This window comes from Tamandua tetradactyla, chromosome 12 (assembly GCF_023851605.1).
Source record: "Tamandua tetradactyla isolate mTamTet1 chromosome 12, mTamTet1.pri, whole genome shotgun sequence".
NCBI lineage: Eukaryota > Metazoa > Chordata > Mammalia > Pilosa > Myrmecophagidae > Tamandua > Tamandua tetradactyla.
In genome coordinates, this window is record NC_135338.1 from 26,839,258 (window position 1) to 26,858,402 (window position 19,145).

General features: G+C 43.3%; 1 protein-coding gene across 5 annotated transcripts in view; it reads right to left on the reverse strand.

The window, feature by feature from the left end:
* Window positions 1-9,446: 9,446 nt before the first annotated feature.
* The window catches only part of DCAF5 (DDB1 and CUL4 associated factor 5), a 121,516-nt gene continuing 111,817 nt past the window's right edge, over window positions 9,447-19,145 (reverse strand). For all 5 annotated transcript variants that reach the window (XM_077122827.1, XM_077122828.1, XM_077122826.1 and 2 more), the window contains exons 8-9: window positions 17,315-17,442; window positions 9,447-11,324 (exon numbers count right to left, since the gene is read on the reverse strand). In XM_077122827.1, coding sequence (XP_076978942.1) covers window positions 9,555-11,324; window positions 17,315-17,442 — 1,898 coding nt within the window. In that variant the 3' untranslated portion in view covers window positions 9,447-9,554. The remainder of the gene's footprint in view (window positions 11,325-17,314; window positions 17,443-19,145) is intronic.

The window sequence follows — 19,145 nt, forward strand, 5'->3', positions numbered from 1 at the left end:
CTTGGAAGTATTAAGGACAAAAACAGAACCCTGCATTTCACAACACCGATCTTCATTTCCAGTATCATTTTCTCACAAATGCTGAGAAGGAACAGATTAGGAGGCAGAGGTGACATCTTTGATGAAGTCATCAGGATTCATGACTTCTATTTGTCCCCAACATTTTCTTTAATAGCAGCATCATGGACAGTGGGGCCAAAGGTCAGCAGGTCATTGGACATGAAAGAAGAAAGGATTGTGATGACGATAACAGCATCTACTGTATATTGGGCATTGGGCTCTGTACTTTAGTTTTATCCTTCTAATCCATATAGAAACAATGCAAGTTAAACATCATCCTAAATTTGGGTATAAAGAAATTTGAGCTGAGAGGAATTAAGGAACTTGACCCCTGTCACAAACAGAGAGTTTTGCCTCAGTCTCTCTGGCTTTAAAGACCACATTCTTTCGACAACCCCATGCTGTCCTACACCCCTACTTTCCACCCTGCAAAGGCCTCATCTCTCCCTGACTCACTACTTCTGCTCTTCTTAGGCAGGACTGAGCTCTGACTCAGAGCGTGAGAGGAGGCTTCTTGGCACGAGGAAGGGACTCAGGGTCAGGCAGACAGTTTAGAGTTGGAAAGAGCTCAATTAATCTCTGCTGGAAGCAAGAGAAGTAGCAAGAGATGATGCCCAGAAATGGTCAAGAAGAGGTAAAAGGAGGTCTGAGGTTACCAGAAGGCAGGGATGGTGTGGAAGCTGCTTCTCAGCCTTGCCTTCTGATCCCATTGCTCCTCACAGAATGGGGTTCATGGTATTTCCTCAGGGAAGGGAGCTCAATCAGCAGAAACAGTCTGAGAAACTGGGCAGCTGAGCCCCTCCTAGGCCCTTAAAGTCACACTGAAGACTGAGAGGAAGAAAGTCCTGAGGTTACCTGAGGCCCAGCAGCTGTGGGCTTGGCACATGTCCATGATGTGTGCTGGGTTCAGGTTCTTGCCCCAACACCCAACCTTGCAACAGGCTGGGCCCCTGAGCCTGGCCAGTTGTGGGCCTAGTGGGCCTGGCCAGAAGTGGGGAAAGAAAGGGATGCTGGTTGGCAAAATGTGCAAAACTCTGACAAGAGAGCCTGTAGGGCACTCAATGTGGGGTGGGAGGATGTAGAGGATGGATAGAAGGGTGAGAATAAAGTAGATAAAGAGCCATAAGTTTCAGATGCCTCCCTTGTCTAGGCTGGATGCTCCATCTGATAGAGCTTGCAGGGTTGTAGCGTACAGCTGGGCAGGATGTGCTTCCCACAAGTCCAGGAGGTGTCATTCACACAGGCCAATGTGAATGGCAACCTCCAGGGTTAGCCCCTCCTCAATCTGCAAAAGCATATGTAGCAGTCCTGCTCTTGGGTGCCTAGACATCATTTTTAAATAGGTTTCTCCTTATTCTAGATTTTAAAGGTGGTAGATCTGGAGCTTGAGGAAAGTGGAGACCTGGCACCATCTAGAAGTTGAGAAGGCCATCATTTGCTGCAAAGTTAGGAGTTTCAGGAAGGGCCTGGCCCCTGGATCCATAGGCAGTGACAGCTGAAGTGGGAGAGTCCTGATCTATAAGCAATCATAAGCACCAATTGCAATTAAAAACAAACAAAAAATTTAAATGATCTCATCTGACATATAGGAATCAACTGTCTTGAATGAAGACATAGCTTGGCCTCTATGCCTGTTGTTCCATTAGTTCCAGTCCATCCTGAAGTTGGACTTCTTTTCAAAGGTGACCCCAGAGGCACACTTGCTTTTAGTCCTCTGCCTTTTCATGGGTCCCATCCCCCCTGACCTCCAGCATTCCAACATCAGGACCAGCCCAACCAACCCTCTCCTTCCTTTCCTTCAGGGTGGAATCCAAGAGTTCCTTTGCCCAAATTCTTCATTTTTCACGTGTATTAATCTGAGGATTATATGAAAAGGAAAAAGAGTAGATGTTTAACAGAAGGGTTCCAAATCCCTCCCACCACAGCGGGTAGTCAGCCTCAAGTGGCTAGCCAGGTGTGTCACAGGGGGACGTGAGGTTGCCTCCAGGCCTCAAATCAGGGGAGGAAAGAGGAAGCCAGTGGATCAAATGCAGCTGCTGACTCTAGACTCAACAAAGTCAGCAGGTCTCATGAGAAACACATAGAGCACCCTGATTCAGCAGGAACCCAAGCCTGGGGCATCCCTGCAGGTCTCTCCACAGAAGGACAAGTCAAGGAAGTTGCAGGATCTCGCCACTGATCTGGGCAGAAGGGCAAGCTCATCTTTACTCCCAAAGTTGACCAGACCAGGCAGAGGCACCCTGGCCAGTTTGCTTCCTCCACTGAGGTGCTAGGCCCAAGGCTGTCACATAGGTGCTGAGCTGCCCTCTCTTTAGAGGGAAACTTGGCCAGGTCTTGCCCAAGGAATTTCAACCCAGGCAGCTGCTTGAGAAACAAAGTGCTGGAGTTTCCTTTGAGCAGGAAAGTTTAAAATTGGGGTTAAAGATAAAGGTATACGAGCTGTAAGCTTTTTCTCATGGCTAGTTAAGGAAAAAAGATCTTACCAGGACCCCAAAGCCAAGAAGAGAACAGTGACCTGAAGCAGCCTTTTTGGGACGTAACCAGGCAGATTCCATTTAAACTTGTTCTTCCCTCTTCCTGTTCTTGGATGCTTACAACTTAGAAGGCCTCTCCCATTCTTCAGTCCTTGCATGCCTAAAACCTAATGACTTCAGCTCCCACCACCACCTTCCCCCTCTGGTTCCTTTTATCTTTGAGTCCAATACTCCCAGCATGTTTATTGGTCTTCTCTGAAATTCATCCAAGGGATTTATTTACCTCTCCCACGTGCTGAAACAGCAGGACTGCACTCAACAACCCAGGAGAGGTCAGCTGCTAAGAGAGATACAGGGACCAAGTCACATGTGAGTCCAAATGAGGGGCCCTTGTGCCCGGGTTGTTTTTTGGGGGATGGTGGTGGTCCAAACACAGTTGACCCTATTTTTCCTTTATAAATGACTCTACCTCCTCACCCTGCCTCCTTACAGGCCATTTTAAATACTTTGCTTTTGTTATATATTATAATCGGAGCCCAGCTGGAGTCATGGTGGGGTGGGGGTGGGGAGATGAAAGTAAAGATCCAAGACCCAAACTCTCACTAAAAGACTACATCTAGGAAGCACTAACAATTGTGGGGAGAGTGCTTGTCTCTTAGGCCAGACCCAGCCACTAACTGGCTTGGACCTCTCTATCTCTGATATAACCAGCCCCCACCTTCTTAAGGCGAAGGCCAAAAATGCCTGTTTAGGCCCTGGCTCCCTGGTCCCCTCCCAGTCTCCGCCACCCCTGCTCTGGCTTCTCTTTTGGCAGGCATATTTATTCGAAAAGCTTTTTCCCCAAAGTATAATTTCACTATCTCTTTTCTACCAGCAATTCAAAACCCCCCTCTCATATTTCTCTGCCTGCCTTCTTCAAGAACCATGTTTGTATTCTTGAGTCTCCATTCCACATCTGCCTTGCGAGTTTAATGGGTCAGACCAAATTCTGACCCTTTCTCTCTGTGGCTTAGTCAGAATTGTATAAGTCTTTTATTGATTAGCTGCTTCTTGATTCAGAATTTATACATTTAACACTCACACACACACACACACACACACACACATACACACACTTGTATACTCACTTGAAACAATCCTGCATGGAAAACCCTGGCCAAAAGTTTTCTTTGGCACAAACAGAACATTTCCATAACTTGCTACTTTCCTAATTCTCTAGGGTTGGCCCACTGCCAGATCAGGGAATTTCAGCTCTGAAGGTCAGAAAGGTTTGCTGTCCCAGATCCTGAGATCTGGGCCGTCTCCAGTACCACATTAAGATTATAGTTTAAGAAATAAAATCTGCCACTCCTTCCTCCACCCTCTTGCCCCAACTCCTGCAGATTTGCTGTTGTAAGCAAGGGTCTGTGAGGCCTGTCAGCCAGGCCTGGCTTTTTTTTTAAGACCCCAGCTTTCAGAGAGCCTTTAAACAGTTGGCTCCCAATATCGGAGCTGGTATCCAAGGCCCAAATTCGGTTTTAGTTAGTCCACTATGATGAGGACAATACACTCTTTTCTTGTGGCTTCAGCTTAAGATATGTTGATAAGTAGTAAATTTTCTCTGAAGAACTTATTCTCTATGTTCTGTGGCAGACCCCCGTTTATAAAAGCTTTCTATGTAGTGTGTACATTTTGGTATCAATAGGAAATGAAAGCAAAACAGGGAGGATTTACTAATGACAGCAAGCACTCTAGTGTGTTCTACCAGGCACTGATGTAAGCAATATATATATGTATATATACACAAATATATGCACACACACACGACATATATATACACTCATTCAATTCTTTAACACTGTGCTAAGACAGGTACTCTTTTTCCATTTCATAAACTGAGAAGCTGAGGCTCTGAGCAGTTGTAACTTGCCAAAGATCTTGGCTCATCGACTGATTCTGGTAGGCCCTACAGGGATGTCTAAGAATGAGAAATCATCAGAGTGGGATTTAGAGAGCCCTCTGATCTTGGTGAGGGAGCTGGGGTGGAGGGAATCTAATTTTAAATTGAAAGAGACCCATTTCAGTTCCCAAGATTTCCAGTGCCTTGCTCAAGGCTCACGTGCTACATCATTGAAGGAAAAATACAGAACCCACTTTGCTTGCTAGTCCAGTGTTATTTCCATTCCACTCACAGGTCTTAGGAGGAAGAGAATGGAACAGAAGCTAGACCTAACAATTTAAGGTGGGGTCTTGGAGAGACTAGAAATGTGAGAAAACATTGATCTAGACATGGGGAAAAACAAACAAATAAACAAAAAGCCAAGGGTAAAAAGGTGACAGGCGTAGGCTAACCGGACTGGGTATACAGTCAAGTAGGGAGATCTTACTCATAAGCTTATGCCAGTCACCATCAGCCACGCAACGAACTGTTTTAGGTTCATGTTTAAGATGCTGGTGTTAAGGTAACTATACTATCTTTATTTCAGGGAATTGATGCTTTCTAGAGGTCTGCAAAGATAATTTCTCCAAAATGAATCCCACGTTTTTATCAACTTCCATTATAAACTAAGGACTATACTTGGTGGGAGAGGATGGTGATGGGTTGGTCAGAAAATCTTTATAACCAAGTGGTTCAGATGGAGGCCAATACCATGGCATGCTGGATGCCAGTTCTTTGGAGTTGGGGAGCTGTTCAACTCATCTAGCACTTCATTTCTTCCCTTATAGAATCTTCCTAATCCCTTTCCCTCCAAGTGGCTTCCCTCCCAACTTCCCTAGACCACAAGAACTTCTCTCATGTCTAAGGATCACTGGTTGGGACTTGGATATCTTGGTGTTTTGTTGTCTTTCCCTAGCTTTGGTGGGGCTTCTTAACAAAGGCAGACAAAAGACTTGTAAGCTAGCATCCTGTACATCAGCTGATATATTCCATGAGCTCATGGCTTTGGAGTCCATGAAAGGAGTTACTTTCCAATTTTAGTAGGTTTGAAATACCATATATCCCATATTTCCTTAAAATGCGGTTGTCTTGCAGATGAACACTTCAGAACCCTTTTGCACAGCTCATGTAACCCTCACTGAGTAACTCCTCCTGCTTGTCCCTGGCCATTTTAGTAAAGTTTATCTTTGCCACTGATTCATTAAAATGTGTATTCTAATGCCTCACTCAATTCTGAGAAGCATTTTAACACCTCTACTAACAATGAGATGCATTTAGGGTACAGATGATTAAGATTTTTAATTGTATTTCTAATGCATACAGGAAGATTTTTTTTTAAGGAAATTCAAAATTACTTTCAAATCACTTGAATTCATGTTATTTCATTCCAGTACTGGTGCTGAAGGACAAATGAGCACTCACACTGCAACACCTCACATGAGGGAACCACACAGTTTGTCCAAAGCCATTATCCTGCTATTGTGGGTAAGTCTGGGCTCATTGAGCCTTACTTCAACTTGGTGTTTCAACCCTGGCATACTGCCTTGCTTAATTCATAAGGAAGGACAGACTTCCTTTGGAAGCGTCTGTTTTTCAGAGAGGAGTCTTGGTTGGTAAGAATTTTTCAGTTAACTATAAGAGGCAGATTTATAGGTGAGATATATAGATTTTGCTTTTATTAAAAAAAAGTGCAATGCATGCATACGACAGGGCAGGAAAAGGAACCTGAGATTTGGAAACATCAGAAAACATGATTTCTTTTGGGCTGCTTATAATGTCACTTCTCTGCATGGCCCTCTTGGTTCCAAAATTGATCCCAGATCAATTCTGGGATCTCACTAACCTGAGTTCTTCTAAACCTGCTGCTCAAGGAAACCAAGAAGAAACCTCCTCCTACCCCACGCTTTGTGGTCCAGATGTATCCTTTGTCCCTATACCTAGTAATGACTAGGATGTAGAGTACTCAGTTTTTCTAGTCACTCAGCAGCTTTGAATCAAGTTTCCAAAGAGGCTAAAAATTATCATCAAGCTAAAAAAAAATACTTCCCTCCTGCCCTATGATTTGAATAGGCAAGAATTAAAACAGAAAAGAGAGGGTGTCCAAGCAACCAAGTCTTCCCTGGAAGAGAAGAGGAAGACGTGAGAAGTGAATAATAGGTTTATTTGCATATACACCAGAGAAGAGTTAACCACTGCTGGGTGAGAAGAGGCAGGCCTTGTGAGGGAGTAAGGCTTCAGCAGAGGAAGGCACCTTAACAAACAAACAAAAGACTCTCAGCTTATTAAATCAAGCATAGTTGCAATCTTCATTTGCCCCAAGCCAACAGCTCATTTACTTGGTGTCCTAGAGACATAGGAATTGCTTACAAAACCAGGTGGGAAAGTCAAGTGCAAAGAAATGATTTTACATAACTGGACCGACTACTTTTTCCTTTATATAAGGATACAAAGAAAACATACCAGGGACTTTCAAATGGTTCTTAATCTAACCAGTGCCATCTGCCCTGCTAATAAAAACAGCTATCAGCAAAGAATTTGGGGATTAGATGTGTGTCCAAAGTTGGGGCCTCTACAAGGGTTTAGAAATAGGGACCCTGGAAGTGGTTCCTGCCAGATTTCCAGGACCTTGGTTACAGAGAGATCTCCAGAAATGAGGGCGTGGTGGCTAGGGAGATGGTGCCTATCTCCTGGCTAGCCGAATCTGGGATGCTGGGAAGAGTCTCTCCCAACGCTGGAAGGTCATCCTAGCTAAAACTGCTCTTTCTTGGATTAGAAAGTTAACCAAAATGAACCATGACTTCTCTTTTCGGTACCCAAATGAGATTAAGGCTTTTACTGTGAAAAGATCAAGTTCTGCATTTGGGAACTGTAACTACCAAATAGTTCCCAAGAGAACTTTAACCTACTTCTTTTTCTCCAGGAAGATATGTAGATGGTCCTTAGAGAATTCAGAAGAGGTCACCTACTGATTAGATTAAAATACACGATTGGATATGCTGACTAGAAAGGTGAAGAGAAACACACAGTGTAATTTTTTTTGTATATAAAGGATTAAAAAATTCCAATTTAATAAATTTTGGAAAAGCAAATGTAAAATGACTTGGGCTTATAAAACCAGAATTTACAATTATCTGTGAATAGTCAAAGACAAATCATAGAACCATTTTGATTACAAATCCAAAGTAATTCTAATGTTAGTTACAGAATCACTTTCCCGTTGCCCTAATAAGATTACAGTTGTTAGATTGTAAGCACCCCCATTGCTAGTCACACTGCTGACAGAAAACATCTCCTTCTTCCAGGAAATCGTTTTCACACTCAAGTCACATCACACATACCAGGCACATCTTTCCTTTTGCAAAAACTTAGCAAGATGTTACCTCCTTTTGGCTTAGATCAACCACCTTCCTCTTATGAATACTCAGTCCCCTTTCCCGCAGTGCCTGAACCCTTCCAAGTCTTCACCCTCCACAGGCTGTCTCCCTGGGTCCCAGTTCCTACAGGTCAGGTCCTTCTCTAAAAGGAAGGCTGGGTCAGTGAGGCCACATCCATCACACATTAGGTACTCCCTATGCCAGTTCCAGCTGGTCGCCTGGTTTTCTAGCACCTTTGCACTCAAGAAAGTTGTATTGCTCTTCTCTCTCTCTTCCTCATATCTCACCAATACTCTCCTGCCTTTTCATGACATTTAATCCAACAAGATACCTGGTCATTCCTAGGTCCTCCTGTGTTATACAACCCTTTACTGATGCCCAGATGATTCTAACCATCACTGTAACATTGAATATCTCCTGGTCCTATCCCCTTTCAATTATCTCAGTGCAACTGAGTCTTTTCTGGGAGCCCTGAGTCCTAACAGCCATTCCTCTCCCAACCTCCTCTGCCTCCTGACAGATATTCTCAATAAGAATCAGCTAAGTTCACGATGCCTCCTGTTCTACAAGAACGCCACAGCTTCTATCAACTGCAAGTCTGAGGAAAGATGCCAGTCCTGCCAATTCTGACCAGTGGTTGGGGTGCATATAGTACCACCCTCTCCTCTTCACTACATATTTTTCATTAACCCACCCATAAACACTCACTTTAGTAGTTTAAGCACAAAGTTCTTGAGAGCGGTCTTTTCCCTTTCTTTCAATATGTCTAGACTCCATCACAAAAGGCCAAGGAAGCACCTGCTAGCCTTTTGAGGGCCTCTTAGGAACTAGCACCTAACTGGTTAAAGTGTGTTACCATGACTAGTTATATTTTATGGCCTCCATATACTGTGTGTTGCAGCATTATTCAATTTACAAACAGTGAAATTTATCAGGGATCTGATCTTATGTGACTAAGATCTTACAATGCTAATCTCTCATTAGCATTAAAATTGTTTCACTTTTAGTATGTCCACATTAAATACTCAATGAAGAAGTGTTACTTAGAGAAAACATGGAAGGTTTTTTTTAAGAAAGCAACCATGCTTTCCTCTCTAGTGCAGCCAGTGGGCTGGAGGCCTGTTTCCATTCTCCTCTCCATTCTTCTGGCATAGCTAATCCACTACTCACTGGTAGCACAATCCTTATTTAGCAGGCACTCATCATTATCAAGACCAGAACACCTATGGCATATAAACAGGGTGAGATGGTAAAAACGATCTATCCATAGATCCTTTCTGGTGGAGCAGTAAAAGAAAAGTATTATGAGACAACTGGGCAGAGAGGCTGAACTTAGGTGTGCCAGGACACACACACACACACACACACACACACACACACACACACACACACACACACACACACACACACACACACACACAGGAACAAGTCAAATGTCTCAACGAGGATTTACTTTAACAGAACTTGGCACAGGTACGCTATGCTCAAGTCCTACTAGAAAGGAGTCACTTGTTTTTTTTTCTTTTCTTTTCTTAACATAGCACAAGCCAATGGCCAGCTAACCATTCAGACCCATTGCTGAACAGAAGGGAGCAGCATCAAACACAAAAATTCAGGCCCTGGATTTATGTGCCTTTAATACTTTTTTTTATCCTTTCCTGTGTTCACTAAACAGAATTTTTTCTTTGTAAGGCTACTTTTTGTAGCTTTTTTCCCCCTTTGTATTTATCATGTTTTTAATTTCTTCTCTGAGGAGGAATTCTCTGAATCTGCATCTTCTAAATCAACTCGGTGCCTTTTGAGGCCACTGTGGCCATGGACACCCCTGCTGCTGTCTGTGGCTGGAGGATCAGTAGGGTCCTCCCTCATTCCAGCACTGGGGGTCTCACAGGCCATTTCAGAGCCACAACAATCTTTGTGTAGGAGTGTTCCTGTCAGGGACAAGTTATCATGGTCAGTTTCCAAATGGCCTGGGGAAGAGTAGGCCACCACCTCCAGCTCCCCAAAGTTCTGTCCATTGTTATGAGGGTGAGGGGGGCGGGGGTGTAAGCGTCCATTGTTGTGGTTGGCACAGATGGTTTCGAGGCTCCTCTCCTCGCTGTCTTCGGACTGGGTCCTGGGACAGCTGCCAGGCCCGCTGATGAGAGTGGAACCAGATGCCTTGGGGACAGGAGGAGAGGGTGGCTCCTCAGCCCGGCTGCTCAAGGCCTTACTCAGAGCTTTTCCATTGAGCTTCTTGGTTTCGAAAGAGTGTTCTACAGAGCCACCATTGTTAGTGTCCTGAGAGGTACCCTCTGGCAACTCTGCCCAGGCGTAGCTGCTGTGCTCGTGGCCTGAGCCATTGCTGGAGTTTCTAGTAGAAGTCCCTTCTTTAAAAGCATCCTTGCTGTGGCCTTCAGGTGGCAGGTCCTGGTTCCTTGGGACCACAGCCATGTTTAGACAGGTTTCCTCACTGGAAGAAGAGGCTGGGTTGTCCTTGTGGCTGGTTCCTGCTCTCCCATCATCTGCCTCCCCAGTCACTAGGGAGGTCTCTCCATCTTTGTTATTTGAGTAGGAGATATAGGAGTAACGGAGCCACTTGTAAGCTTTATAAATCTTTCGCTCGACCGACTCTATGTCGGAAGTTGGTGATGCCCGGCTTGGCTGAATCTCCAGAGTGGAACTGCTCCGCTCAGGGGAGGAAGTGGGGGAGGAAGAGAGGTCGTCCACTTTGATCTGGGGGTAATCATAGTTGTCTTCTCCAATATAGGTGTTGGTAGGCTTGGCTGGGGCATTAGGCCTCTCTTCTCGGGGAGCCTTCTGTCGGCGCCGCATGGCATTTCGCTGCCGGGTGGAGGCTCGGCGTTCATTCAGCTCCTCCTCATCTTCGGAGCTGCTGGAGCTGCTGGAGCTGCTGGACTCGTCCTCAGGGCTGGGTGATCGTGGCCGTGGGAAGAGATCAGTGTCTAGTTCAACCTCGCAGGTGTTTTCTTCAGAATCAGACTCATTGGAAAGGGCCAGGAGGCGCTTGTCCTGATAGCGCCTCAGAGCAGACAGGCGCTGTTGGCGAGAGGCTGCATCCTCGCACGTGGGCGGTGGCGGAGTTGATGCCACAGTGTTTGTGGTGGTGACCCTCAGGGGCCCAAGATGGAAGGCATTGTCGGCAGACTCGTCCACAGTGGGGGGTGGGGAGCGGGGCAGTGAGGCTGAGGACTCGGAGTCGGTGTAGCCTGAGCGCTCACTGACACCAGCATGCAGCTGGAGGATGGTACTCTCGCTGAGGTCACTGTCTGAGTCGGAGCTCCAGCCCTCAATCTCACGGCGCACCAAGGAGTCAAAGAAGGCCATCATCCGGGGGTCTTCCTGGACAGACTGATTGGCATAGTCATGTGACAGGCCGCTCCCACTGTTCAGCACCAGGCTGATGTACTCTTCATGGGTATAGAGGCAGCGGGAATCATCCTCAATCCGACCATCAAGGTCTCCAGTACATCCTGGCTGCTTATACGGGCTCCAGATCTATACAGAAGAAAAATAAAACCAAGCAGGAACTGATTGGAGAGTATTCTAAAGCTGGTGGTTATAACACCAAGGCAGAGCTTCTCCAGACCTTTCCTGTTATTTAGCCAGGACTTGCTAAACCCGCCCCCCATTTTCTTGGGTGGTGGCGGTGCATGGTCTGGGAATCGAACCCAGGTCTCCCACATGGAAGAGGAGCATTCTACCACTGAACTACTCGTGCACCCTGCTAACCACTTTAAAATATATATCCTTCAAGGTCTGGAATTCTATGAGCTGCATATGAAAACTGAAGCTTCTGGAGTTAAACGTGGGAAAAGCATAGTCTGGGACATAGCATTAGCCTACTGTCAAGAGATGTCCCTAGGCCCAGGATAATCATACAACATCTCTCCACAATCTCCTTCTCCTTCAGTTATCTCTATTCGGAGCTTGGAAATTACAATATCCTTTTCTTCATAAAACAAAGGATGGCCTGAAGATTGGCCAATGTGTTCAAAACTCTCAAAACTGAAGCTGTACACAGAGAGGTATCACTTTTCCAAGGTGAAAACAGACCCAGCAGTCAGTCCTCTGTGACAGTTAATATTTCAGCCTATAGCTCTACTTCTCCCCAACTGTGACATTTCTATTTTTAACTAATGGGAATTGCTTACTGGAGTTTAATGAGAATAGCCAACTGCCTACACTGCAGTTCCCTCTTGTGCAGACACCAGTTACCCAGGAAACTGGGTTCTCATAACCAGAGAGCTGCTGGCTTGCTCCCCAGCAGCTTCTCTAAGTTGGAGTAATAGGTTAGATATCCCCCAAAGATGGGTGACTGGAGTCCTGTCCCTTAACACCCCCCAAGAAGAGGTAACTGAAGCCCTATCCCTTTGGTGGCATATGGGCTAATAGCCCAAAAGTGGGCAAAACTAGGTAGGATTCAAACCAGTTCTATCTGCATACAAAGACTCAGCTCTTAGCCAACCATACTACACTACAAAAGCAGAGATTTTTTTTTTCCTATCTGGAGTCATCTCAGAGTAGGTAATATTTGAGCTAGACTGAAGTCTTTCAAATTCCAGCATGGATCTTCATCCAACTAGGCCAAACTCAACTTCTGAAGTTATATAGTTTAGAGTTACCTAATAGCAAAATGCTCTCTATGGAAGGTTTTTCCAAGTAGGGTGGTTGTAATGGGGGAAGGGGAACCAGAAAACACTTTAGAAGTTGGATAAATTATGCAAAAATCAAGTTCAAGGTAATTAAGCTGTCACTGCAAACAAGAACGATTAGCTCCACCTGACTGCCAGACTGGTCCACAGAGCAGAGTAAAGCAGAGAAGCTACATCAGCCTGTAGCCATGGCAACTCAGATGAAATTCCAGGTGATTTTCTTGTCTGACAGGCTAGTGTCTATCTTTAGACGGCACCCAACCCAGAAAACAGTGGCCTCTCATTTCCCATCCTTCATCAGGACAATGACTTTGTTCCTACAATCTGAGGACAAGTTTCCTTCTTGTAAGAACTTTCCTGAGCTGTTCCAGCTCCCCTGCTCCATCTTTATTTTACTAGGCTTCTGGGAGGTAGTATCTACCAATTCAAGAAGTGCTGAAGAAACCTTCTAGATTAGCTTCTCGTCACCAATTCCAAACTCAGATTCATTCTTTCAACTTTTTCCCCTTGCCCAACTAAGTATTCTCCTCTCTTCAGCTTTATAATCTCACTTAGAAGAGCTTTTAAGTCAGTGGTTCTCAAACTTCAGAATGCATTAGAATCACCTGAAGTACTCAGCAAAAATGCCAACCCTAGGGTTCACTCTTAGAGATTCTGATTTGTAAGTCATGGGTAGATACCAGGCACTCTGCATTTTTAACAAACACCCAAGAAATGGGTGAGTGAGTGCACCAACTTTCAAGAAGTACTGGGGCATGGTTAGCATAATATAAGAAGCAGAAAAGAAAGGATTTGCCTGAAGAGATTCCCAAATTCTTCGTAAGACTCAATGCTTGAAAAACATGTAGATCTCATAACAGGGAGGTAGGCACAGGTAGAGGTGAGATACTTTCTTAATTCTTAACTTCCTAAAAGACATGGCCTTCAGCACCAGGCTCAAGCTATAAATGACTACTAATCTGAGAACAGACATCTGAGGAAATAAAAAATTTTGTGGCTTAGAAAGGTAGCCAAGAAGTCAAAAGAAAGGCCCTTAGAAGGTCTTTGGGGTCTTATTCTTAATTTGGGGCGAATTCTTTCATTTTCCCAGTTTAAAAATGGTAAAATTTTATTAACCTTGTTCTCCAATATGAAGATGAATTTGTTTATACTTTATAAAAATTCAGAATTTGTTATCCTAAGGGAAAAATATTAATGGTGAGTTGCTAGACCAACTATTTAGCAAGACAGACAGACCATAGGTTCTAATCTATTCCTACACCTCCTCCCACCCCTCATTTTCATTTCAGGAATGAAAATCATAACATTGAAGTCAGCTTTTACTTGGGCTTTGGATTTTATTAAGCTGAGGTAGACTGTTCATTCCTGAAGCATGGAGTAATGGAATAAAATGCCAGACCAGGAGGCATGAAACCTGTGAGTTCCCACTCAGCCCCTAGCTAGCTGATGGCCTTGGATGAACAAGTGAAATTGGATGGTTCTCCTCCAATCTTAAGATTCAGAGTAAAACAAAACTTCCATTCCAGACAGTCAGTCTTCAATCCTCAAGAAATTCATAGTTTAGAGCTGTGAGACCAGGAAGAGTAGGTAGGAAGCTCAGCCCCACCACTTCACATTGCCCTGGGCAAATGACTTCACCCTTTAAAGTTTGTATTTCCCATTTGCAAAACTGACAATAGTTAAATGACATAACCTATGACCAAGCACCAATAAATGTGGACTTCTCCACTTTCTCTTTTATTTGGCTGCTAAGTATCACAACCAGAAATTTTAGAGCCTCGTCGAAGAGACTTTTGAACATCAGAAGAACTGAGTGTTCTTATTATCTTGATCCTCCTTAAAATATCAATTTCATACATTTGTGAATTTGTTCATTTCCTTACCCTGAAAGTCAACAATTCAGAAATGAGGTAATGGAAAAACAATTTCCTGTTACATGTTAAATGTGGCTAGACATGCCTCCTTGTGGGGTAATGAGAAAAGGGAGGTGGGATGAGCAGCTCTCTAAGCCTTTACTAGGGAAAAGTTTAGCTCTGGAGGCTGCTGAGGAAAAAGGATGCAGTTCAATTCTTACTCAAACATCATCAAAATGGAAAGCAATTAAGTAACCGGTGTTCTGATCTGCATAAGTGACCACGACATGCTTTACATAGCTGTTCTAAACTCTCTTTTTTGTGCTATTATACTGAATTTAGAAATTCATAGAGATGAGCTCCTAAATTGCTATTAAAGGCGCTCCACACTTCCAAATCTTGTTTCCAAGACTCTCTGGGCCTGTTTCTGGCCTAACTTCACAGCCGGTCTCATAGTCCTTCCTTTCATACACTTCATTTTGGCGGCACGTGATCATTTTCTGCATGGCTCCTATACTTTCCTGTTTCTGAGCATTTGTTCACAGGCGCAATGCCTGGCACACAGTAGGTAATTAGTAAGCATTTATTGAGTCAATGAAATAAATAAATATTCATTCCCTCTTCTTGAAATGTTCTTCCTACCTTACTACTTCCTTTTGAAGTGTTATCTATTCTTCAAAATCTAGCTTAAATATTACCTAGAGGTTACCCTAAGCAGGAAAAAAGTTTCTCCCTCCTCTAAAGTCCTATAGCACTTCATTTGTTTAATCTCTTGTGCACCTAGCACAGTTTTCATTATCTTTATTTTTTGTCTCTCCTACCAGGTCATCAATTACTAGGAGGACCTAGGTTACCTCTACCTTTGTGTCTCCCACAGGGCCTAGCACAAATAGCAATGGGAGGCATATCACAGATATACAGTGAATATACGAATAAATATTGGTCCTTAAGAAAAAAATGTCAGAATTTGATCCATCTTGCCCCTCCCACCTGCTTAACTGTAAAATGAAGCCCCTCTTTTGGTAAATGTGGGCCTTCAGAGGGACAGAAGACCTGTTATGGGTGAGAAGAAGCTGGCTCTGACAACAATGTCCCTTTTCCTCTGGGCTAGAAGAGAGGTGTCAGTGAAGAACAAGGACAGGTATAGAAGGTGGAGTGCAGTGGGAGAGAAAAGCAGGCCTCAGGCTAGAGTAGAACATGGTGGAATGTGGTTCTTTGAACCACTGTTCCCCTCAGAAATAGAAATCAAGAAGGCATTTTCTAAAATCATCAGAAATAATCATGTACAGACACAGGCAATTCACTGTTATCCTCCTCACTTTACAGATGGGAGAGAGACTCAGAAAGCTGCTCAAGACTGCTAAGTCTCTGTGGCTTTTTAGAATGATATAAGTGTAGACAAGGGCAGACATTCTAATAGTCAGACCGTGTTAACCTTTCACTTGGTCTCTTCCTTCCACCTTTCTTCTAGCAAGGCTTTAAAACCTTGCTACTCCCAACCAGACCATGAAAAAGGAAGACACCTGAGAGACAGCAAAGCCAAGAATTCCAGAGCTATGTACTTGCTTTTTCACTATTGTCATCTGCATTGACTTCTTGAGGTTTCAGGTAGATCTGCCTGCCTTCTGGTGGGGCAGGGTTCAGATCCTATGGGAACCTGAGAGCAGTGAGCTCCCTAGTTCAGTATGGATAACTTCACAGGGAAAATATTTTCTTCTCTCTCTCCTCTTAGAGCTTGGCTAGTTTCCAACCCATGACCTTAAGAATAAGGACTTTAGTTGACTAAACAGTAACTGGGGAGACTTAACACAGAAACATTCTGCAGGGCACAGCCTAATAGGAATCTCTCTTCTAAAGAATATGCCCACGCAGAGAGCTCCCTGAGAAAGAGAATGATGTCAACGAGACTAGAAAGGACATGTTATAGTGCCAACCCATTAGTCATAGGCCAGTGGAGGGTGAAGAGCAATGCAAGGGACAGGGTCATTTCAATGACGGCCCACGAAAGGAGTACTAAGATAATCAAACCCATCAGGCTGTCCATCGCTTCCTACCAACATGGTGAATGTGGCAGTATACTGAAAAGAACAAAGGACAGAGCCCTATCTTAGGTATATCACTAGCTGTGTGACCCTGGTCAGCTAACTTATACTTACATCTCATCATCTGTAAAAGAAAAGGCTGGTATAAATGACTTAGAAGTCCCACTGTAGCCCTAATGGAGAATGTGTACACCCATAAAAATCAGTCCTGAGTCACAGAACCAACAAAGCCTAAAAAAGGGAGTTGGGCTAAAGGCAAACAAAAATATTGACCCTCATTTCAATATTAAACTTATGATAAAGTCAAGTTATCACAGGTTCCTCAAGAATTCATCATTTGCCCTGAACTCTAATTTCTTTCCTCACATGTATAAACAGATCCAAAGGTTACAACTGGAATATGAGTGATGGGCAATGGGCCATCCTTCCAGGGACCAGGCTAGGCGGGGCCCCTTAGTTGCAGGCTAAAACAATATTACTTGGCAGAAGTGAGTTCATTTGGTCAAGATGCAATTAATGTAAGGGTAGCCTCAATTACAATCACAGGCAGTGGATTTTTGATACATCGAGACATATTAGGCCAGCCATTAATGCTAAGTGCACGCTGATGGCCTAGCAGTTCCCTCTAACCTCCAGTTGAGGTTTGGAAAAGAGAATTCATCAGACTCAAGATGAAAAGCCATTGGAAACATTAATACCGTACAAGAAAGTGTCTAGAAGACAACCTCTGTTTCAAAGCCTAGTGACTATTTTTAAAAATAATCCTGAAAGGGGATTTTAATTCATTTTTTTAATATCAATTTCTAATATTTTGTAATAACATCAAAATCACTGAGTATTTTAGTAGACCTTTACTGTCTTTCACAGGTTGTTCTAGTGACTTTCAATTGCGAACTGTAATAATTTCTCTAAAAGGACAGAAAGGGACAGTATCTTACCTTAATAATCTTTTCTACACCAGAAGAGCAGATCATGTAGGTATGGGGATTAAATCGAACCTGGTTAACAATAGACCGATGCCCTTTCAGCACCATGAAGGCTCCATTGACTACTCTACCAATGCCACCTGGGGAGACAACAAAAGAAAGAAGAAAACAAAAATCAAACAATGCATTGGATGAACATAAATAGATACCAGTTAATGGCAGCTAAACAGGGCTGAAATGGAGCTGAGGTTTTTTATTAATTTATAACACCAGCAAAATGCTTAATCTTACAGATAAAGTTGTTATGGAAAGAGTGAAGATGAAACACTTCTCAGCATATGTGCTCTTACCAAGAGCCTTTATTTAGCCCTTAAACATTGCCCACGCTCACCTACTGCAATTCCATTGTTAATGAAGCTAACGCCAGTTAAAATATTTCTTAAGTTTTTGGTCCCCAAGATAGGATCCAAGTGTTACCTTAGAAAAGGCCAGTCATAAGCAAAATGAGGCTAAACTACTTGGGAATAGTTAGGCAGCTAAGCCAGGGATATGCAGAAACAGAAGCATATAATTACTTAAATTAAACATAAAAAGCACCCTTGATCCAATTACCCTCAATTTCTATAATGAAGATAGCATAAAGCAAAACAAAATAGAACAAATAAAAAACAAAGGGACATCCTGACCAAAAGGGGGAAGAGAAGTATAACAAATAAGGTATCAGTGGCTGAAAATTCAAGTAGAATTGAGAGGCTACTCTGGAGGTCACTCTTATGCAAGCTTCAGTTAGACAGTGCTACTATCATAACTTGCCAAACTCCAGCGAAAACCATCCTGCCAATCCTAAAGAATACATAGGGCAATAAATAAGATTCTACAAAGGTTCCATGCACTAGGGTAAGTTTCCAGGAACCTACAACCTCCAGATGGGTCTCTGGACCAGATAAGTCCTAAAATGCAGAGCAGCCAGCCTTTCTAGAACTTCACCCAGTTCCATCCCTCTATCCTATATTATCGAAAGCCCCTTCCAACATGAAAAAGTTAGAATGGCCATATCTCAAATACTTCTAAAGAGTGAGAGAAAGATCAAAGGTGAAGCGAAGTTATACAAAGAAGGTCGGGTTTAACAAATCAGTATGAGTACTGAATTAGTCTACCAGTATTTCCTTTATTCTCTAGTACCTTAGAACAGCTGGAAAAAAAACCCTAAAATTGTGGACCAGTAACCCACACCAAACTCTGAAATCTGTTCTATAACCAATTGTTGCAATGTTCTTTGAAATTTATTGCTTTTTTGTATATACGTTATTTTTCACAAAAAAAGAAAAAGAGAAGAAAGAAAACAAATGAATATGACTGCTGAATTAACATATTAATATTTCTTTTGGTCTTCAGTGCCTTGGAGTAGCTAGAAGAAAAAACGAAAAACTGTGGAACTGTACCCATACCAAACTTTAAAATCTGTTGTATATAACTACCTGTTAAAAAGTACTTGGAAATGAAAAGAAAAACAAAAACCCAATGGGAAAGCATTGGAGAGAATCTTTTTGCCACCACCTCCCCACCCCCTACAAAGCAGTGAGAACTAAGGATGAAGAAAGTGTATTTGGGTCACTCTCATGATAAGCAAGGCCCAGGTATCCAGAATTTGAATTAGCGAGAAGCCCTTAAAGAAGACCCTACATGTGGATTAAAGTTAAGATGCTACTGATAAAAAGATGTGTTTTAAGGACCACCCACCATCCTGTAAGCATTCTTCTTTAATGACTGAGAAAAGCATCAGAAGTCTGGAACTTATAACCTAGATGAAGAGGTCGTTATTTATGAATCTGAGGTAATCTCA